Source organism: Trichoderma breve, chromosome 4, assembly GCF_028502605.1.
Source record: "Trichoderma breve strain T069 chromosome 4, whole genome shotgun sequence".
Taxonomy (NCBI): domain Eukaryota; kingdom Fungi; phylum Ascomycota; class Sordariomycetes; order Hypocreales; family Hypocreaceae; genus Trichoderma; species Trichoderma breve.
The window spans coordinates 4272109-4294136 of NC_079235.1; the positions used below are offsets into that span (position 1 = coordinate 4272109).

At 51.5% G+C, this 22028-nt stretch overlaps 8 protein-coding genes across 8 annotated transcripts; 4 read left to right on the plus strand and 4 right to left on the minus strand.

Annotated features, from left to right (window-relative positions):
- Nucleotides 1-49: 49 nt before the first annotated feature.
- On the minus strand, nt 50-1488 carry T069G_07571 (brix domain-containing protein; the record flags this gene model as incomplete). Its single annotated transcript, XM_056174781.1, has 2 exons — nt 50-1006; nt 1057-1488. The coding sequence occupies 2 exons, from the start codon at nt 1486-1488 to the stop codon at nt 50-52; spliced, it is 1389 nt and encodes a 462-aa protein (XP_056028360.1).
- Nucleotides 1489-2006: 518 nt separating this feature from the next.
- Nucleotides 2007-3524, plus strand: T069G_07572 (DEAD/DEAH box helicase domain-containing protein; the record flags this gene model as incomplete). Its single annotated transcript, XM_056174782.1, has 2 exons — nt 2007-2189; nt 2268-3524. 2 exons carry the CDS (start codon nt 2007-2009, stop codon nt 3522-3524), a joined length of 1440 nt encoding a protein of 479 aa, XP_056028361.1.
- Nucleotides 3525-4006: 482 nt separating this feature from the next.
- Nucleotides 4007-10196, minus strand: T069G_07573 (uncharacterized protein; the record flags this gene model as incomplete). The annotated part of the gene is made up of 4 exons (XM_056174783.1): nt 4007-5924; nt 5984-10008; nt 10064-10138; nt 10194-10196. 4 exons carry the CDS (start codon nt 10194-10196, stop codon nt 4007-4009), a joined length of 6021 nt encoding a protein of 2006 aa, XP_056028362.1.
- Nucleotides 10197-10818: 622 nt separating this feature from the next.
- On the plus strand, nt 10819-13213 carry T069G_07574 (chAPs (Chs5p-Arf1p-binding proteins) domain-containing protein; the record flags this gene model as incomplete). Its single annotated transcript, XM_056174784.1, has 6 exons — nt 10819-10841; nt 10898-11024; nt 11088-11218; nt 11291-11571; nt 11630-12603; nt 12671-13213. 6 exons carry the CDS (start codon nt 10819-10821, stop codon nt 13211-13213), a joined length of 2079 nt encoding a protein of 692 aa, XP_056028363.1.
- A 486-nt stretch (nt 13214-13699) lies between these two features.
- Nucleotides 13700-14963, plus strand: T069G_07575 (conserved hypothetical ATP binding protein domain-containing protein; the record flags this gene model as incomplete). Its single annotated transcript, XM_056174785.1, has 2 exons — nt 13700-13778; nt 13849-14963. 2 exons carry the CDS (start codon nt 13700-13702, stop codon nt 14961-14963), a joined length of 1194 nt encoding a protein of 397 aa, XP_056028364.1.
- Nucleotides 14964-15304: 341 nt separating this feature from the next.
- On the minus strand, nt 15305-15606 carry T069G_07576 (DNA directed RNA polymerase, 7 kDa subunit domain-containing protein; the record flags this gene model as incomplete). Its single annotated transcript, XM_056174786.1, has 2 exons — nt 15305-15329; nt 15392-15606. The coding sequence occupies 2 exons, from the start codon at nt 15604-15606 to the stop codon at nt 15305-15307; spliced, it is 240 nt and encodes a 79-aa protein (XP_056028365.1).
- Nucleotides 15607-16534: 928 nt separating this feature from the next.
- T069G_07577 (HIT domain-containing protein) lies at nt 16535-17131 on the plus strand (the record flags this gene model as incomplete). The annotated part of the gene is made up of 1 exon (XM_056174787.1): nt 16535-17131. One exon carries the CDS (start codon nt 16535-16537, stop codon nt 17129-17131), a length of 597 nt encoding a protein of 198 aa, XP_056028366.1.
- An 852-nt stretch (nt 17132-17983) lies between these two features.
- Nucleotides 17984-18870, minus strand: T069G_07578 (uncharacterized protein; the record flags this gene model as incomplete). Its single annotated transcript, XM_056174788.1, has 3 exons — nt 17984-18252; nt 18436-18572; nt 18782-18870. The coding sequence occupies 3 exons, from the start codon at nt 18868-18870 to the stop codon at nt 17984-17986; spliced, it is 495 nt and encodes a 164-aa protein (XP_056028367.1).
- Nucleotides 18871-22028: the final 3158 nt, after the last annotated feature.

Genomic DNA, 22028 nt, shown 5'->3' on the forward strand with positions numbered 1-22028 from the left:
CCCCTCCCCTTGCAAAACAAGGATATACCAGACCCTCACTTCATCCAGCTCAGTTATTACCAATCTCCTCTTCCTGGTCTTCCCACTCGCCATCCTCTTCCTTCTGCTCGTTGACCTTGAACTCGGCATCACCAGCCAAGCCTTCGCTGTCAAACTCATCCACATCCATATCGCTGTAATACTCGTAGTCATCCTCATCATCTTCCTCCTCCTCCTCGCCATTGCCCTTTCCGCCCTTCTGAGATGCCTTCTGGGCCTCCTTGGCCGCCTTCTTCTTCTCAACATTGGCCTTTTGCTCGCGTCGTCGAGCCTCCTTCTCCTGCGTTCGCTTCTCCCATCGCTTCTCCAGCTCCTTGATCTCGCCAGCCGACTTGTGGATGTACTCGTGCCACATGACCTTGCCAGAGCACATGCCCTCTTCGACCTTTGTCAAACGTAATCGCATGCGAGGTCCGAGCTCGACGAGCTTGACCACGTGCTTTTCTACGTTTGCTTCTTCCAGCTCCTCATCTTGGCCAGCCTCAGCTGCGGCAGCTCGAGCTTTGGCAGACAGGACCTTTCGAGACGCTGTGTCCTGGACTTCAACTTCGGCATCGGTGTCGACTTCACTGCCACTCGTCACATCAGAGACATATCCATCGCCACCCTCGCCAATCATGTAATCTGCGATATCTTCGAGTTTGCCCAAGTTGGGCATGTGGCTGCGTCGGCTGGTCTTGGTGTTGAGGAACTGCTCAGCCGCGTTAATTCGACGTAGCTGCTTTGAGACTCCTGACCGTCTAGTGGTGATGGCATAGTGTCTAAAGTTGAGAATAAAGGTGCCGTCATCCTCCTTTGACGGCTCTCGGTTCAGGAGCAGCACTCTGCGAATCGACTTGATCGGTGTGGTTTGGGGGTTAATCGGGGGGAACATGGATGAGAAGACGGTGGTGGCTAATGACTCGAGATGCTTGGGGACCTTTGATTTGGCAGTTGAGCCAGGTCGAGAGAATCCGTTCATGACCAGCTGATAATCGTTAGTATGCGGCTGAGATTCCGGTTCAGTGGTGTCCTTACCAGAGGAGCAGCGAGAAACTCCTTGCCCATGCCCTTGGGATGTCTCTGAATCTTTTGGATATCTTTGCACAGAGAATACTTCTCGACTCGAAAGTTCAGCGTAGGTCCTCGAGGCGCCAGCGCAACTCTCATGTTGGTGTTGCCGCCCTCTGATCGCGAAAACAGCATCAAATGCGTCACTCCCAGAGGACCGCACATGACAACGTAGTCCTTCAATCGGTTTCCCCTTCGCTCCTTCAGCCTGCTAGCAGTGCCAGGCTCCATGACTTTCCGTACATCTGCTGCGAGCTGGCTGATGCTTGAGCCAACTTCTCCAGCGCCGATTCTGATGACCATGCTCTTGGGATCACGAGCCGAGGCATGTCCGGCTGAGTTGGGCTGCGGGTTGTTTGCGCCCATGTGGGTGCGCTTCTTGACTCTTCGTTTCGCCATGGCTGATTGATTTATTTGTAGGTGATGAGGAATTGCTTTGTTGCAAGACGGACGTCCAATGGATTATACCAGCCAGTACAAGAGGAAAAAAAAGTTCAGCCAAGGCCAGGCGATAAGAGCTTATCGCAACAATGCCGCCCCACCAACTTTTTCTCAAGCAACCCACTTATGCATATAAGCAGCTCTTTCGAGGAGAAAGATTGTTCCGCCAAATCTCTTTAATAGCATTAGACAGCGTTCTGCATGCATTAAGAAAATACATGCAACAATTGAACACCTTTGTGATAGCGAATCGCCGCGATTTCGAAACCCCCTTTTCTCGCACAAACTCTGATATAGACGAAATTGTTCAAAACCCCTGCACACAATCCACTCCAACATCGACCTTCGACCGGGGTTCATCGCACTGCGTCCTGATTTGCTGCTGCAAAGTTGACCCAAAAAAAAAGTTACTGGGCAAGGCTTCATCATTCGTTTCTACGTTCAGCATATTCAAAAGGCAAAACATCAGAGCAAAAATGAGCGGCGCAAAAAGACAGAAGATTGCGCACGATGCGCCGGCAAAGCGCCAACAAGCCGAAGCCAGCACTTCCAAGGCATCTCCGGATCCTCCCACTGAAGAAGAATCGGCGACTCTCGATGTTGCTTCCTCTGGCGATGCTGGAGATGCACCGGAAGAGCCCAAGACGTTCAAAGAGCTGGTACGAGACAAGATGTGGTGGATCGAATGTTGCAATAAAAAAACACTCAAGACTAACGAGATTTGTTTCTTTCTATAGGGTATCGTCGATTCATTATGCGAAGCCTGCGAGTCTCTAAACTACAAGCACCCCACGTCCATCCAGGCAAAATCCATCCCCGTTGCCCTCCAAGGCCGCGACGTAATTGGCCTCGCCGAGACTGGTAGTGGAAAGACTGCTGCGTTTGCTCTGCCGATATTGCAGGCACTCCTCGAGAAGCCCCAGCCGCTATTCGGACTCGTCCTTGCTCCCACTCGAGAACTCGCCGCCCAAATCGGACAGTCATTTGAAGCTCTTGGAGCCCTCATCTCGCTGAGATGTGCCGTCATTGTTGGTGGTCTGGACATGGTTCCCCAGGCCATTGCCCTCGGAAAGAAGCCCCATATCATCGTTGCCACGCCCGGTAGATTGGTGGACCACCTGGAAAAGACAAAGGGCTTCTCTCTGCGGTCCCTCAAGTACCTGGTCATGGACGAAGCCGATCGTCTGCTAGACATGGATTTTGGTCCCAGTATCGACAAGATCCTCAAGTTCATCCCCCGTGAGCGCCGCACATACCTCTTCTCCGCAACCCTAAGTTCCAAGGTCGAGAGTCTCCAGAGAGCCAGTTTACGGGACCCTGTTCGTGTCAGCGTCAGTTCAAGCAAATACCAGACTGTGTCGACCTTGCTGCAGCACTACATCTTTGTGCCTCACAAGCGGAAAGACACATATCTCATCTACCTAGTCAACGAGTTTGCTGGAAAGTCTATCATCATCTTCACACGCACAGTCTTTGAAACGCAGAGAATAGCCATCCTGCTGCGAACTCTTGGTTTCGGCGCCATCCCCCTTCACGGACAGCTATCACAATCGTCTCGTCTCGGTGCCCTGAATAAATTCAAGGGAGGATCCCGCGAAATTCTCGTAGCCACCGACGTCGCTGCCCGTGGTCTGGATATCCCCGCCGTCGATGTGGTACTCAACCTAGATCTGCCTCAGGACTCCAAGACATACATCCATCGTGTCGGTCGAACAGCCCGTGCCGGTAAATCCGGTATCGCCATTAGCATCGTCACGCAGTACGATGTCGAGATTTACCAGCGCATCGAGGCTGCGCTGGGCAAGCAGCTGGAAACCTACCCGACAGAAAAGGAGGAGGTCATGGCTTTCCAGAGCAGAGTGGAGGAGGCCCAGAGAGAAACCAGAGTGGAGATGAAGTCCTTCCTTGAAAGCAGGGAAAAGAAGGGTAAAGGAAAAGGAAAGACGGCTGGACCCAAGAGGAGAAGAGACAATATGGATCAGGAGGAGGGCTAAAAGATTCTGCTTTTTAGAAGAGATATATGCAAAAGACAGGAAGAGATGAGAAAAGTTTTTGTGGAACAATGGTGTTTAAAAAAGGCAAACAGAACGGGTGTTATAAGGTGCATTTATCTTATTAGTGTTAATTTTGGGGTGCTTCATCTTTTCTCAATTTACTTGATAATTCTATCTTACCGCCAAAGTTGGAAGATGAAAGTGAAATTGCAAATCTTGCCCAACTGACACTCATACAAAAAGGATTTGGAGCCTTTGCAACAAACACAAACAGCATCACCATCTTCAATAAATCACGACATGTAGTCAGCACGATAATCCATATGTTTTACTAAGTAAGTACGCCAGAATAGTCCAACCCAAGAAAGACGCATCCTGAACCATACCAAAGCCCTTCTAACTACCCAACCCAATAGCAAATATAGCAACCCATTCCTCCCCCGCCCAAAAAAAGATATCAAAATTCACTGCAAAGAACAAGTCTACGTTCCCATATCTACAGATTCATCGTGATCTGCCGGCGTCTGTGGTTCTGCCATCTCGGTATCCTCTTCATGGCCTTCCTCTTCCTCTTCCTCTTCTTCCTCTTCGCCATCTTCTTCGTGAATCTCCTTGCTGTGGTCACCTTCCTCATGCTCCTCCTCGCCCTCCTCAGCTTCTTCGGCTTCGTCATCGCCATGCTCTTCATCGTCTTCATCATCTTCCTCCTCGTCCTCTTCTTCGTCACCTTCGCTCTCGCTATCAGCGTCTTCACCACTAGTTTCGCCGCTTTGAATAGTCCGTCCCAGGTGCGGGAACATCAAGCTCGGTGGTACATCCTCTTCATAGTCATCCGGAACATCACTGAGATCGCTTTCCTCAGCGGAATCGTCAAGACTATGTGCGTCATCACTCTCAAGCTCTTCTTCCTTGTCCTCCAACTTGGAGTCGTCATGACCATCATGGCCATCCTCCTCGTACGCATGCGTGTCTGGCATATCAGTATCCTCACCAGCTTCTCTTCTAACTTGTGCATCTGGCCCTTCTTCCTCATCGCTGTCGGCATCACTAGCACCCGCGTTTGGCGTCTGGCTTTCACGCTTAGCACTCGACATGCTTCCAACACGGCTTCTCGGGAGAGCCAATTTAGGAGTTTCCAGAGACCGAGTAACAGCTTGTTCCGCTTTACGAAGGACGTCCGGCCTACGAACTCCCGTTTTCCGAGTCCGCGGTGCTGCTTCGGACTTCTCTCCTTCCAGCGGCGTCGCAGTGCCGGGAAGGCTATCATGAGTGCTTGGAGGATTGAGTATATTGCTGAGAGAACTGGTTGGCTTAGAATCAGCCTGGGCCTGGGCCTGGGCCGCCGCCTCAAGCTTGGCAGCAATCTCTTTCGCCTGGTTGCGCTCTTCGATAATCTTGCTTGGCTCCTGTCCTGGCAACGTTGCTGCCACATCGACATAAATCTTTGAGTAACAATCATTAATCAAGTCGTCGATCCCGGCGACCTTCATCAAATTAGCATTAAGCTTCTTCAATTCAATGGCCTCCTTCATGCAGTTAAAGGCTGGAATGTTTGCCTCATCACGAGCAGCCCACTCAGTGATCCTCTCGCTGATGATTTCAAACTCTTCAGTAGACAATGCCTTGAAAGCATCATCAGTGGGATGGGGGATATTGTATGTGTCTCTTAACAGCTTCAGATAAGCCATGCAGCAGGACTGCCACAAGTCGACAAAGTGATAGAAATCTGCGCCCTTCTTCCGGAGACGACGAAGCAGCTGCTCCAGGTTTGTCTTGTCGGACATTATCACGAGGAGGTTGGTCATAAACCGCACATATTGTTCGGTAAAGACATGGTGACGGCCTGGGCGCTCTGCGTCGCATTTCCATACATTCATTACCATCGTCTTGGTAAACATGTTTTCTCTCAAGATGGCAAAAGCAGCCTGTGCCGCCACCTTGATATCGCTATTTTGTTCCAAGCTGCTCTCATCAAATAGAATCTTGGCATGGCGTGCGACAATCCGATGCTGCCAGTTAGACTTATCTTTCTCCTTGAGCTTCACGAGCGTCGGGATAATGTACTCTTCCCAGTCCTCAGGTTCTGAAAATGAAGCAAAGATATCATCCGGTTTGAATTGCACGCCAAAGGGTTGCTCCGACAAAAGTTCGGCCGCTTCTTTGGCAGGGAGATCCCCTCGCATCACAAGTTTGTGCACAATAGACACAATCTTGTAATGCGGCTCGAGTATTGGATCGCTACTGCGGGACTTTCTCGCGTTGTTAGCCACATTGACGGCGTCTTTCAGCGCTCTCAGCACCGTTTGGACTCCAATCTTGGTGCCGCTATCGCTGCTGTCGAGCTCTTCCTCTGGTGTCTGGTACATCTTCCAATAACACTTGGCCAGCATATACGGATTCCTATTCCGACAATTAACATCGTCTCATGTCACATACAATCTGCCTGATACAACACTTACTTCCAGTTCCCGGGTTTGCGCTCTATGGCCATTCTGAAAAGCTTGGCAGCAAACTTCCATACTTTGTATTCCGTCATCTGCTCGTGTAGGATCCTCTTGAATGTCCCGGCGCCCATATTCTGAATAAAGAACCGTTCCTGATCGGAGTGTTGGAAGGGCTCCATAGCAAATGGCTCTCGACTTGAGGCATACAGACGCATTCCAAACTTGTGATATAAGTCATGCAGCGGATCTTCGTCGTTGACTTCAATCTCCTGATACCTTGAATGAGACAGGGCCAACGTGTAGCAGTGAATTGCGTTCCTCTGGAATTTGACCAGTTCGGGTCGATCCTTGTTCATCTTGTCAGCGGTCCATAGCACTGCTTCGTCTAGATCGTAATCGAAGCATTCGGCCAGCCGGAACCACGACTCCCAGCTATCTGAACTGAATTGTAGCTGTAGCCTCAGGAAGGTGGCCCCTATTCGAAGGTCGTCTGTTGCACCTGGTGTCTGGCGTCGGTTCAAATCAACGGCTTTGAACTTGGTCAGTGCTATCATTCCAAGCAAGAAAAACCAGCCGTGCTTTGCCAGCGCAGCTTCCGGTGTATTTGTCGAAACGGCATCTACCGATACCTCTCCGAATAACGCTTGATACAGTCGGAGAGGATGGATGGGCTTTTTGACGAGTTCGGTGAAGTTGCGCAGATTATGGATCATCTGGGGTGTAGACTTTGGCTGTCCGATAGTTTGTTGCATATGGTCGATAGCCGTCTTGAGATCTGACTTCAACAGGTCTTTCATCGGCATGCGATTTGCCAGGATCATAACCTTTTCCACTAGCTGCATCGTCTGCCGCTTCTCGAGTTTCTCATGCGGACAGCCATGATCTTGAACTTCCCATACTCCAACACCAAGTTTGAGTCCATAGAGATCATAAACCACCTGCCCCAGGTAGTCTTCCCAATTTTCAATATTCTTATTCTTAAGCAGTTCCATGCGCATGACTTTAAGGAAGATCTTGTTGGACGCCTTGCAGCACTTTCGAAGACCAATTACTTGATGAATGGCGGCGAGGAAGTCGGCCAAATCCTTTTCCGGAGCAATGGACTCTTGAAGGGGCAGCCCTGCTCTAAACATGGTGAATTGCAGACACCAGGTGCGCACCTGCATTTCTCGCAGTTTAGTGATGAGAGATTGGAATGTAGAATTCGAAGACGGTGCTTTCTTGGCTCCGATCGTGACCTCGTCCTCGCACAAGAATGCAGTGTGAAGAATAGAATTCACCTTGGCAAGAGCACTGCAGCTTGACTTGAGGTGGTCGTCGTCGATTATGTCGAATGCAGAGGGGTCGTTCAAGGCCAATGTTAGTGCCTGAATCAGGAGTTCGTCGAGTGACTTCAAGGTCCTCATATAAAGAAGCAGGCGAGACTCGTCAGGCAGCTTGGCGTATTTTTCATTCTCCAGATCCGCCACAATGAGTTCAATGCTTCTGAGGTGGCATGAGAATCTCTTGGTTGTGTATTTTATGGCTTCATATGCATCTCCAAGTCGTGACCACAGAAATAGCCTCAGCTCAGTGCTGCTGCTACGTAGAAATTTCCATAGGTCACGCATGCCTTGGGTTGCACAATCCGAGATGGACTGCTTGTTCTTCTGTGACTCCGAATCAGCCGAGGACGCGGCGTCTGACTCCGCCAAATCGTCCTGCTTTTCTACTGATATGCAGACAGATGAAGGGTTAAGAACAGGCTCCAGGGTTTCAATAACGTGAACGGGGCTTTCCATCCCTTCTTGGAAAAGGCTGAGGAAGAAATCCATGGTGGTGAGTTTGGATATCTCTCGATCTGCAGCCGTCGGGGAGATGGTCGGCATAACCACATTGTTTGGTAAAGTCAGCGTATCTACTTTCTCTTCCGACAGGAAATCACGAAGTGACGTCCACAACAAGAGAATGTGCTCTCTAACTGGGTTGTCGGAGAGCGATGACACCAAGACAGACGCCCACAAAAACCTTACACAAAGGGGATCGGTTGGCGGGCGGTTCATGAGGCGCATATATGCCGATGCTAAATCTAGCCATCGCTGAAGTCGGTATTTGGTTTCCATGCGAGTTGCGTAATCAACGGCGCTGCTAGGGTTGGTGATTCGCTCGTAAATGTCAATGTAGAGCTCAAATACCATGGGGATTAGGGATTCCAAGTCAGCGAGTGCTTCGGGCGAAGAATGCTGCAGCTCCTCCGAAACGAGTTTGTATAACGATGAGTCGGTTGTGTTCAGCATCTGGACCACCGCAGTCTTCATAGCATCTGACCACTTAAAGGAAGCATAACTGGAGCTTATTGTCTTCATCCACTCAAAAACAATATCGTCACTTGTCATATAGTCATGCCTCTCCTCCACTCTCTGAGCGAAATCTCTCAAGCCTTTGGCTTCATCGAAAGGAACATTCACAGCTTGATCCTCAGATCCAGTCTTGGCATGCTCCAAGAAGGAAGAGAGCCCCAGAGTCGCTTGTTCTTTCTTGTTAAGAAAAACCATGGCAACGTCCTCTTTGAAGTCGGCAATCAGCGTGCGCAAGTCTTTGGCTCCCACATGAGTGAATTTGGACAACCGATTCTCTGCGACGCACAGGTTTATAACCTCATCGAGGTACTCAAAAGTTTCTTTATCCTCAACTCCAATAGTCTCGAGTAAGTTCTTTGTCATGGTAAAGAGATGTTGATCAGCTTCTTGAAAAGGCCGAAGTTGATTAGCAATCAGAGTATTCGGATCGGGAGCTTCTTCGGCTTGGGACGTTTCCGCTCTCCTACGGACTCTTTTGCTCCTCTTTTCAGTCACATTCTCCTCATCAGCACCGTCTGGTAATCCCGCGGCGGACTGTGATCGCTTCCTGGCTGACTGCTGCGCGTTGGACTCCTTTTGCGTCCCGTCAGAGCCTTTGGTAGCGTCATCCACAACATCAAACGCTTGGCTCCCTTTCGACTCAACTGGCGGCGTTACAGACGCTTTCTCGTCCTTTCCATTTGTAACTGCAGCCTTTTTCTCTTCGGGAACAATGCCATTCTGGGGCTCCTTGGTGGTCTCATCTCGCGATTCCTCCATCTCTGTGTCCTGCTTGGTCGTTTGCAAGATTAGTCTGCAAACTTCCAAAGCATCCTTTGTGCTCTCAACACATTTCATGAGCTCAAATCCGAGATCAGACCACGATTCAACATTCTTGCTCGACGATTCTACGTCGCTCGCAATGGATATGGTCTCATCGGCATTGTCGGCGGGTAGCAGCTGCTGGGTAATCTGCATTTCTGGCGGAATGGAGAGGGTCGAGGTCGGGTCTGGCAAGAATGGGATAGGGTCAAGATGACGTTTCAATATTGACGGTAGTTTTTTCTTTAGCCAAGGCGCCATGGCAGGGTGTGACAATGCCATGTCGTCGCCGAGGAGATTCAAGTACATCTTGAGCTGCTCTCCAGCCAAGCTCTCCGCGAGAGAGGGGGGTTCAACCTCCATTACAGCTGGATCATCATCTAGCTCTATTGCAGCCTCTAGACAGTATCGTTTGATTCTTCCGCTATTCATTGCGCCAGCAAATCTCGCCGTTTTTCTCCATAGCTCTGGATCTGAAGGGTCCTGATCCAGGGCCGAAGTCCAGCTGTCAAGAACTTTCTTTCCCTGGTCGCTGCGATAGTATATCTGGAGCTTGTTGCTCCATTCGGGATTTGAGCTTCTCTCATCTTTCAGTTTGTCCAGGTAAAACTGTCCATAGTTCTTATAGGAGAGGTAAAGTGCGAGCGCAAGACTAGCAGCCACTCCATCGGCGCCGCCCGCGGCCACATCGAGTCCATCGGCAAACGATTCGGGTGCTGAAGTTTCTGCCTGGCCATCGGCTTGTAGCTCCGTTCGCTCGTAGTCGGTTTTCGCTTCTCGATACTTGAATATCTCCGACTCGAAAAGCTCGTCGTAGGCTGCGCTGGCGGCTTCACGGGACCGTATGCCTTGCGCGTGGAGCTTTAACGCATTCTGAAAGCGCTTGAGAGCTTCGTCGACCTGCAGCAGACGTCAGCATCCGAGACTGTTGATAGTATGCATGTGTGCAACTCACGTGAAGCTCCTTGGTGGTATCGATCTGCTCGTCGATGTTTTCCTCCGGCTCAAGGTTGATGGCCTGGAAGGCGGGCTGCGGCAAAGGGTCAGTATGGGCATCATCAGGGGAGCAAGGCAATTGGACGCACCATGATCGCAAGCGATATGCGAACACTGACAAAGCCAGCATTCGCGATAGTGTGTGTTGGAGTTGCAGGTTGGTGGAAGCCGGGGGTTCATCTGGCCCTTGAATGACGTTTGGCTGCACTGCTCAATCAACCTGGCGCGTCGCGTTAATTCAATTGGCCCGAGGCGATAAGATTAAGCCAGTGCAGCAGTGCCTGTCGTGTCCTGTGCTGTGCTGTACCGAAACGACCTGCAGCGCCCGCAGTACACAGAACCGCACCGCTTGGAGCTCAGTGCTCAGTGCTCAGAAGCCGCTGTAGCGCTGTAGCAGAGGGATGTGGCGCACCAACAGCTGACTAAGACGCCGCCGCCAGGGGCCAAATATAGGCGTGGATCGCTATCAGTTGAGGCCTGTAATGCCGTACCTTGGTATGTACCTTGGCTCCACGTGCAGGCGCAGCGAGGCTGGTCATACGTGGTCAGTGTGGCCCATGAATCCTTGCTCGAAGCTCGATAGCTCCTCCAATCCCACGGTTTGCGCAACAGTTGCTGCTCTGCATGGCTGCTTGCATGCCTGACCGAACCCTCAATCTCTCGAATCCAGCTCCATCCCATTGACCGCGCAATTGCGTGAGCCTGCTTGCCGCCATGGTTGCGCCAGCAGTGCCTGAGTGAGCCTCCCGCCATAACTGACAGCTTCACACGACGCCGCCTAACAGTTCATCAGATTATCCGAGGACGTCCTCCACGAGTCGATCGATGCCAGGACAGAGTCGCTTGCAGCATTGCGAGAGCTGGGCCCGCCGGATCTTGTGCATCTCGTGAAGCAAGCAGTGCGCAATCCGGGAAAGCAGGTTAGCAATAGCGACAATCCCGGAGCACGAGACAGGGTAGCTAACGTTCAGGTGTAATTACAGGCCGGCGTCTACCATCACGTTACCGGTGTCGATGCGTCGTCTTCGGCAAGTCTTGCGGCTTATATCAACACGCTGACGTACAGAGACCATGACCCAAATACAACCACCAGGATCGTCGAGGGTGTATACTGGTAGGTGGCAGAGACTGTCCTATGCGACTGCTACTTGCGAAACAAGACTTGGGAATGCTAACACTGGCAAAGTTGCTACAATGCTTTCTCTCGGTTAGACATGCGGGTGCATGTGTCGATTCCCGGAACTGTCGAGAGCTACTGTGTTGACGAGCGAGGCGAAAAGCGAAAGGCATCAGACGACCTGTGGCTGGAAACATATCTCTGCAGCGTCCTAAGAGCATACTCGTACGCCGACGATGGTAGTGGCGACAGCATCCGCAAGATTGTTGGCGTCCGAAGATTCAATCCTGTCACCAACACAGAGACTGAGCATCGCTTTCTTAACGCAGCCGAACAGCTCTTCTTCAGGGGTACGAAGAGTTCAAGATGGTTGAAGTTGTGTACGACAGCAGGCTAATATCATTATAGGATGGCAACTAGGATCCGATTCTATTGTCCAGGTCCCTACGAATGTATCAAATCATCTCACCACCGGATTACTCAAGTATCTCGAGACTACCGGCCGCTATACATCCGGCATCAACCTCTTCGAGAAGCTTCGCACTCAAAGTGTCGAGGTTGCATCGCTGTTAGCAAAGGTTATGTTCATGGGCCATGAGGAAGTGTCGGGTGTAAAAGTTCTCTATCAATCGCTTCAACAAACTCCAATGGACTATGTCATGCTCGACACACAGGCAGACTTCCTCTTGAAGAAGGCGTTGAAAGCCGAGACACCGGAGTTGAAGGAGGAGAGGCTCAAGATGGCTCTCGGCTGTGCAGACCGCAGTACCATTGCGGCGCCGAGCGAATTTGGCACTTGGGCCAGGTTGGCTCAAGTCTATGTTGCCATGGAGGACTGGGAGAATGCTCTAACAATTCTAAACTCGTGCCCCATGTTCACTTACCAGGACAAGGACTCTCCTCTGATGCCTGAGCCGAGAGACGTTCACCTGCCCACCCTTCCCGAAACACGCCTTGATGAGATTGACAGCGAACCAGAGTCGAGATACTCAGAACAAGTCGACCCGAGTTTACTGAGTCTGAGGGCAGCATCCTACCGCGGTACATTTAAAAAGGCGTACAGCATCTTGACGGAAATGACGTCCAAGATTGGTTGGGATCAGCTTTTAAAGATTCGCAGCAACGTCTTTGTCATGGAAGATGAGTACCGTACCGAGAAGCAGGAAGCCACCCAGGCTGCCCAGCCGAAGCGGAGCCCTAGTATGGATGGCCTTCGCGGCACACCAGACCCAACTACGAATGGTGACGAGGGCTCGGACAATGAGGATGAGAAGGCCTCAGAGCCGGCTGCAACGACATTGGCCCCCAACGGAGAGGGCGGTGGAGTTGAGAAGCCTTCCAGTACAGTGGACCCAGATGAGGTCAAGGCCGATAATGAGAACGTGAGTCAAGATAACTCCTTTGCGCAAACACCAGCCATTACTATTTATTGACACATTGAGGGTATAGGGTACCAATGCTGATGACCATCTCTCCAAACTAAACACCAAGCGACTCTGCGAGCGTTGGCTTGATAGCTTGTTCATGGTTCTCTATGAAGATCTGCGGGTCTACACAATCTGGCGCACGCAAATGGCTCAGTACCGCGCGCAGCAGATACAATACAAGAAGTCGGCGGAGGAGTGGGAGATTCTCGGTTCGCTTGCAGAACGTCTGCAACACTTTGATGAGGCCGCCGAGGCATACCGTGCCTGCTTGTCCCTGCGCTTCAGTCCCAAGGCCCTGGCTGGCGTGCTCCGCGTCTTTGAGAAGACCAAGAGCACGAGAGAGACGGTGGCGGCAGTGATTCGACTGGTTACCTGGCAGTACAGATGGTACAGCGAGTTCAGCCCGGAGCTCCTGCATACCATCCGGACCTTGATCGAGGATGAAGGCGCCGTCAAAGTCAGGAGCATCATCCAAGCGACAAGCCTCCCTCAGCATGTGCTTGATCTGACGCATCACTATGCGGCCCTATGCGCAACCTTCCGCAGCAGCGGCACAGATGGCTAATATGGGAAAGGGTGGCTGCAACGGGGAGAACTGGCTGGGGCCGTCAATCTGGAAGGGGGATCTGGAGATGGGAATACTAAAAAGGGGGGCACATTGAAACCTAGCGATTAGCAGAGGGCAGCATATCATATCCAAGATATTAAACAGCATGCAACAATATTGAGGTTGGTGATGGAGGTTGAGGCTGTTAAGGCTGCTTACTTTATATAATTACATCGAATGGGACTTTACACACACAACGTCACCGCGGGGCTGTTTCCGTGCTCTTGTACTCCGTAGGGATTCCGCTAGTGGGCAGCTCAGTGAGGGAGCAGGCGGGGCAGCTCTTTATCGCTGAAGCCGCTGAAATCTTTCCGCTATCCAAAATTTCGACCCGCCAAGCTTTTTACCACTTAACCCAACCTCATTTCTAAGCACTTCTGACTGCAGTTTCTCGTTTCTCCCGGCGTCTCTATACGATAAACTACAGCTCTCTCGGCTTTCACAATGGCTTCATCATCTACCGGCGGCGCCCCATCGATATCGGCGTCGTCGCCCCCCGCCATTGTCTGCGTTGGCATGGCTGGTAAGCTTTCATAGCAGCGAGCCTCTCCTCGCATCATACAACCATCTAACGCTGCTGCGCCAAATCATAGGCTCGGGCAAGACGACCTTTATGCAGAGAATTAACGCCCATCTTCACTCAAAAAACACGCCTCCCTATGTCATCAATCTCGACCCCGCGGTCCTCAATGTTCCCTTCGAAAGCAACATCGATATTCGAGACTCGGTCAACTATGAGGAGGTCATGAAGCAGTACAACCTAGGACCCAACGGAGGAATTCTAACGTCGCTCAACCTCTTCGCTACAAAGGTCGACCAGATTGTCAACCTGCTGGAGAAGCGCTCAAAGCCCGACCCCGAACACCCCGAACGCAAGCCTATCGACCGAATCCTGGTTGACACGCCCGGTCAAATCGAAGCCTTTGTATGGTCCGCCTCGGGAACTATTCTGTTGGAGTCTCTTGCATCATCATTCCCAACGGTTATCGCCTACATCATTGATACACCGCGGACGGCTTCGACATCCACCTTCATGTCCAACATGCTCTATGCCTGTTCCATTCTCTACAAGACCAAGCTACCCATGATCCTCGTCTTCAACAAGACTGACGTCAAAGACGCTTCATTCGCCAAGGAGTGGATGACGGACTTCGAAGCATTCCAGGAAGCTCTGCGCCGCGATGAGAATTCCGACACATTTGGAGGCCAAGAAGGTTTTGGAAGTGGTGGAAGTGGTTACATGGGCAGCCTACTCAACTCCATGAGTTTGGTGCTGGAGGAGTTTTATTCGCATCTCAGCATGGTGGGCGTCAGCTCACGAATGGGAACGGGTATTGATGAGTTCTTCGAGGCCGTCGAGGAAAAGAGAAAGGAGTTTTTGGACGATTATCTGCCGGAACTGGAGCGACGAAGGGAAGAGAGGGAGGAGCGGAAGAAGAAGACCCGTGAAGAGGAGCTGGATAAGATGATGCAGGGTATGTCGGGCATATCGGTTGACGCCAAGAACGTGGCCGAGAAGGGACCGATCAGGGTCACCAACGATGACGACGACGTGGATGTTCCAAGCGACAACGACGATGATGACGATGAGGATGACGAAACAACCAAGGAGGGTCTACAGGCTAGATACGCCGCCGCCATGGAAGGCAAGGACGAAGGCATCTTGGGCGACGCGAGCTTTGCGAAATACCTGCACATGCAACGGTAACGCAACGTGAGGGGGCATTTGGAGGGCGTACAGGTAGTTACGGCGTTTTTTGGGAACCAGGTGAAACACATGGGTGCAAAAGGAACTTGGCTATGTAAAGTTTTCATGATTTGAGGTGTGCGAAAAGAAGAAAGAAAAAATCTAGGCGGCTTTTGGGGCGCGCATTTGCATAAACAAGTAATATCAAAAAATTCCCCTTTGATAATGACATCTGACTCCCTTTGTGATCCCTGATTATCTCCCAAAAACTCCTCGAGTGCGATCTATAATGTGTGTTTGCTTTTGAATTGTTCTTTACTGTGATTCCCGCTGAGAGTAATAATTCCGCTCCATCTATGCGCCTATCGAGCCTCGAACTGCACCATTCTACACCACACAACGTCAGCAAAAACCTCCCCATCCAGCACAAGCAACGCAAACAAACTCACCGCTTCGTACGCTCCTTGTACAGCACTCGGCCGGCGCAGTGCGGGCAGGCAACCAGCGCGTCCTTGCTAAGGGTGACGTTGCCGCCGCAGTCGCCGCAGATGTATGTCATGACGGAGCGGCTCTCGTGTCGCTCGCCGCCAGTCGCGCCGCGGGTCATGCCTCCTGCTGAGGCGCCGGCGCCGGCGGTAGGGACTTGGTACTCTTCGCGAGGCATGGCTGGCTGTTTCGATGTAGATGGTGGTTTGGGGGCGAGATGTGGGTGTGAGGATGGGAGAAGGCTGGTTTGCGGGCGTGGATGATGAGTGATGGAAGGGGAGAGAAAATAGTGGCGGTGGAGGAGAATTTTGTCCGGCAGAATTGGGCGGTGGGGGAGCAGTGATGTATGAGCTTTACACTTTGGAAGTAACTTCTTCACGACTACCTCTTGCAGATATTCAACACAACTACCTGTTGAATTGATGACACAAGGCAGTGATATCTAAAATATTGAATAGTTGAATACAGTTGTCAAAAACAAACCGTTCATGACCAATTTCTTATTGTGCAATTTCACTTTTTCCCGCCAACCGTCTGTCCAGGTTAGTTCGATTCTTCACAGCAGCTTCGAGCATTAAGTAATCACAGCTCTACCACGAACGCTCAGCATACAGTACCTCGGCAACTGGTTCACTTGTCTGCCGACCCCAGACGCTCGCCTCGCCTATCTTACGATCACTTCTCTACAATTCATTGGCTACTTCTGTACATATCGCCGTTTGAACAATCATCACTATCAGTCTACGAGAAAATCCGACATTGTTCACTGCAGACTGAAGGCCTTGCAAAATCCAGTCCAGTGATTTAGCCGCAGTCGATTTAGCGGGTTTGATCTTTTGCTGGGATCTGTTGATTACGACTTCGATTTTCCGCCAATTTGATCGATACCATGCCCTGCGATTCTAGCTGACCATTGTCTCGGGCCAAGCTAAGAAAAGCAAAGCAGCAGAAAGAAGAGGGCGACTCAATTCAATCCCTTCTTCCTTGTCTCTCTTGTGGGAAATTCGTCCAATTCCCATATACACAACACCTACGGCAAAAGCAAGCAGCATCGCCATCAAGCAAACGAGAGAGACAACACAACAACAGTCTCAAGCGCAGCAAAAATGCACACCTCATTCGACCCGTCGCTCCCCCCTCCCACGATCCGCGAAGAAGACTGCCCCTTCTGCGCCATCGCCGCCGCCCACCCGCCCTTCTCCCCCATCGACCCTCCCAACCCGTTCCCCTCGAACTTGACGGCGCCCCAGTCCTTCGTCGTCCTGTCCACGCCCGCGCTCATCGCCTTCCTCGACATCCTGCCCCTCAGCCACGGCCACCTGCTCCTCTGCACGCGCGCCCACCGGCCAAAACTGACGGACGTGACCAACCCGGAGGCGCGCGACCTGGGCGGCTACATCCGCCTGCTGTCCGCGGCGCTGGTGCGCGCCACGGGCATCGCCGACTGGAACGTGGTGCAGAACAACGGCGCCGCGGCGGCGCAGGTCGTACCGCATATGCACTACCATCTCATCCCGCGGCCCGAGATTCGTGCCAGCGGGAGGTTTCGCGAGAGCTTCACCATGTTTGGGAGGGGGCAGAGGGAGGAGCTGGATGAGGATGAGGCGGAGCACTTGGCTGAGGAGCTGAGGCAGCAGATTGCGGAGATTTTGAGGGAGGAGCAGGATGAGGCGGAGAGCAAACTTCCGAAACAAAAACTATAAAGCGAGAGGACCCTGTCATTTTTTGTTGATTTTATGTGTTTTTTTCTTTCGTCTTGAGCGGCATACGTTTTGGCGGCAGAGAGCCTAGAGAGAGCGATTAGACACTGCGACTTGCATTAGACCATGTTCTCGTCAACGCTGGGCGCCGAGGTAGATGGAATTTCGATTGAATGTAATTAAAGCCAATGATGTACAAATCTACTTTTCCCTTTACCAATGCCTTTTTTGCTTATAGTAAAAGGATCTTGAATACAAGTCAAAACATCTTTCGGGTCATTTGCGAGTGAGCACTGCTTGAAAGCCGACTGCGCTTTGTGTTGTCACTCACGTTGAGAACCTAAGCCCTTATCCTTACAGAAATGACCAATCGTCAAAAATCTCTGTGGATTCGTAGAGCAAACTCGTACTTCGTATTTTAATCCAATATGTATGGAGACACAAATGCGACATTGACGCTTGATTTCGCCAATCCTCGTTCCGACGCCCGGACATTTGTACGGCACGGCCCGAAATGATACGCGACAAAGGCAGCTGGGCATCGCTACCTACCTGGTAGTAGTAACCATGCGCGCGCACTCGACGGATAGACGGGAAAAGATAAATAAAGCTGAACCCTGAAGCATTTACATTGACTACTTGCAGAGGCATGCGCCCGCCGAAGACTAAGGCATGTTGGTGAGAGATCAATATCACATTATTGACTAATAGGGCCCTGTTACGCCCGTCCAAAATCCATATCCAGATGTACTCCCCCCGATATTGCCAAACATGGTACACCAAGGTACTCCCATTCTGTCTGCCCAGTACGTGCAGCTTCAAGGGTTTTAAAAAGAAAACATATTCAAGTTTCTTTTACTCGTCGCCTCCAGCGGTCACTGCCTTGGGCTCTGGTGTGTCTGTGGCCTGAGCGACCTCGGGGGCCTTGACGTCCTTGACCGGGGCGGCAGCTTCAGCAGCAGCTTCAGTGGCCTCTTCCTCGGCCTCGTCTTCAGCGGCCTCTTCGGCATCGTCCTCTGCTGCTTCTTCTTCCTCTTGCTCCTCTGCATCTTCCTCGTCGGCGCCCTCGCCGTTGGCAACCTCTTCCTCAACCGTCTTGCGCTTCTTGTGAGGTGGTTGGGCGCCTGCTCGCTTGTTAGTAACGGGACCGTCGCATCAATCATCTTGATGTGGGAGAAATGGGAGGTAACAGCAGTGCGTCGTGGAGCTGTGGTGTCTTGTGACGGCTTTGCAGATGCATTTTGCTGCTACCACGCGAAGGGAGCGGCCTTGATGATGGATATGGAATTGGGGTGGCTTCAACTGACCGTTCACTGGGGCATCTGCGCCCTCAGCAGCTTCTTCTTCGTCTCCTTCTTCCTCTTCTTCTTCGACGTCGCCCTCCTCATCCTCCTCTTCTCCGTCGTCATCTTCGTTGTCATCTTCGTCTCCAGTAGAGACGTATCTTGCAAAAATGTCAGCACAGTTCATTCGCCAAGTATTTTGCAGTCTTGCGACTAGAGAAGATGCTGCTGTAGCTCTCCAGCGGGTGCCAGAGTGCAACGTGGGCTGTGCGGATCACCAGCGGCAGCAATGTTCAATTGGCACCAGGCGCATCTCGCACATTGGCCAAACCATGGCTGGCAGCTAAAGCAGGGTCTTGTCATGACTTACTCTTCTTCCTCTTCTCCATCATCCTCTTCGGGGAGGGAGACGAGCTCTTCCTCGTCCTCCTCGTCACGGGTGCGCTTCCGGGTGGACATGGTGTGGGTTTGTGTGTGTAAGACGGGACAGGTGGTGTAGATACGCAATTGGAGAGGGCAAGTCTGGGTCGAGGGACGCTGGGCAATCCTAGAGGGGGGAATGGATGCCTTTTATATGTGAGAAGGAACAAAGAGAGAGAGAGAGAGAGTAAGAGAAGAAGAGAGAGAGAGGAAGGGGAGGAAAAAAAAGAAAGACAAGGTAGGGGAGTGACAGACTGCGAGCGAGCGAGAGAGCGCGCGACAGCTAGAGGGAGGGGGAGGGCCAGGCCAGTCTTACTCCAACTGGGCCTACTGCCCACTGCTACAGTACTGATGGGAACTAAGGTACAGTTAGGTAGGGGAGCTACAACATGGAGTCAATGGACAGCCCAGCTCTGTCCGCCATGCTGCCAGCGAGCCTCCAAGGTACCGCCGTAACGGAGGCAAGGTACACGTTCGGCGGGTTCTGCAGCGAGTCTGGCTGTCGGGACAGCATCTCCGGTGACATGGCGGCTGCTTAGGCGGGACAAGGCCAGAGACAAAAGATGAGCGAGAGGCGCGCAAGAGGCGTGAGCAGGCCGAAGGGGAGTCGCCCATCGCCCAGCCAAGCCCAGCTCAGCCCAGCCATTTTTTTCTGGCATGTACCTGTACGGCGACGGCAGCGAGAAACTCTGGCAGCAAACAAAATCCTAATCCTACGGCCCTCAACATCGAGGGGGCGTGTGTGCAGTGAGTCTGGAGCTGCGGACTAGCTAACAATGAGCTATCATGGCCAATCAGACGCGGTCCAGGCAGTCCAGGGTGAGCTCCGCGCAAGCTAAGAGGTGCATGCGAGATAATACTACGCCCGGGTGTGTTTCATGCGCTCCAGCTCTAGGCCCAAAGCGTCTCAACCTTTTGGAACTCGCCGCGAGGGCATGCGTCCCGTCCATTGCGGATGGGGTCAGTACAGTACAGTCAGTCGCTTCTGTCTGGTGCTTTGGAACCCATCTGGCAACTGTACAGGTACATACCTCGCTGTGGTGCCCTTCTCAGCATTGGATCTCTGGCCCCATCCAGCGCACGACTACAGTACAGTACAGGTAAGCTCCGGCTTCGCAGAGGTGCGGCTACATGTACGTGTATTCATGTAGCTCGACGTTCCAAGGACAGCTTCAGTACGTACCGGGCAGCCGCGTGTTCTCCGGTCCAGTCTTTGTCATGGACGGGCGTCATCGATCAACGGATTGTATCATCCACACGTGACGCCCGCCAAAAACTCCTTCATCTCCCTTTGTTGCCTTTGAAGCTTGTTGTGTGCGAAGATGCAGATCGGATCAACTAAATTCTCGCCTGCAGCAGTGCCCAGCCCCAGCCTCAGTCCGGTGTCAATCGCCATCTGATCCCATTCGCTACCGTCCAACACCATCATCGGACAAAGACGAGAAGCAACCAACTAACAAGGTAAAAAGGCGGGACGAGAAAAGAAAAAGAAAAGAAAAAAGCCGGTGAGTGAGAGGGGGCGCGTTTGAGTGGGTGAGTGGGCAGCATACACGTACACATCTGTCCCCCAGAAACAAATTCTTCTGCGGGGGGCCTCTCTTTGTCTCGCTCGCTCGTCTTCTCTCTCTCTTTTGTCGCACCCCTGATGCGAAGCGCAAAATGGGTCGCCTATCGTCGGGCCGCACCAATGCACGTTGTCCTGGCCGATTTCCCCTTCTAGACACCACATTCTCTGCGATTCGGCCGTCAGCGACACTATAAAGTGATCCACTTGGAACACGGTCTGCCATACATTCTGGGGTAAATGATTGCGGATTTCCTCATTCTTTGGCTGCTGGAATGTACTGCGACTCGGCGAGTTGATGCAATTGGATATCAATTGCTGATCTGCATGCGTGTATTGCAAGCAAATTAAATTAATGTCCCTTTTACTCTTTGTCTAAAAGAATGGACGAGCTCTGTTCACATAATTTCCTGCAAATAAGACGCGTTTCGCGCTTATAGACTTGACGTTCCTCTACTTCAAATTTTGATGTTTGTGCGCTCTAGTCGCAGCACATTTATCGCCGTATGATGATGGTTTGTATAGAGCAAATCGGGTATTTCAGTTACAGGACTCTCGATGCAAGTGTATGAATGCCGGATTGCCAAGGTGCAATATGTCTTGGCGATGCTGGGTTCTCCCAATGCAATTGAACGCACATTTTGCATCCTCTCGTAGACGATAAGGATCCGTAATCCAGTTCTTGTAGACTTCTGCAACGTACAAGTGGGAAAAGGTGAGGAAAGAGAGAAACTAGGGGCGTACCAGCGTACTACACATTGCCAGTTACACTACAGTTGCAAAAAGCCAATCCACGGCAGTATCCACGGCAGTAGATGCTACGGTTACCTTGAGCGTTATGGAATGCGTTGGAGAGAAATGAGGATTTGCTTTGTCCAGGGTTGGGCAAAGAAAGGAGGGGGGGAGAAGGCAATTGTCGTGAAAGCTTCATAATGTGTTGTGTGTAGCGGACACTACCTTGATCGTATACCCGTGGTAAGCTCCCAGAGGCAATATTTCATGATTGCGGCGAGTTTCAAATGATAGGGACCACACAGCGAGAACAGGCCCAATGAGCATTCCCTCTGGTTGCCGTGGCTGTGTTCTCAAGGAGAATAACTTCAATGTCTCGTTTCTTCCAAGTAATTCCAGAAAACTTGGCCTCTCTTATAACAGGATCCCAGTGTAGCCTCGGCTTACACATGTAGGTAGTCACCAGTCTAAGCGATCAATCGACCCTAGGCTAGTCAGAAAGCCTCATCAGCGTGACATATCTAAGCAAAAATCTCCAAAGCATTGAAGAAAATATTCGTAAGATCACCTTCAAGGATATCACTAACCGTCTCGATAAAACTACTTGCGAATTCTATAACGAATTTGCCGTGACTCTCGTTCAGATACTCCCACTGAAGGTTAGTTTGCGTAGAGGCGTAATTGAAAGGCTGCGCTATGAAACCAGCGTCATCGGCCATATAGGTTATTGTGTGCAAAAATCCATCAGACGCTCTAAAATTATAGAAGCCTAGGGCAGGGGGAGGGCCAGCCCTTTTTGCCCGATCGTGCTTCAAGTCAGGTTGATATTCCCAAGAGATACCATTTCTCCCAGAGAGAACCCAATCTTTATGGCCAAAGTGATGGCCGTCTGTGAGCAAAT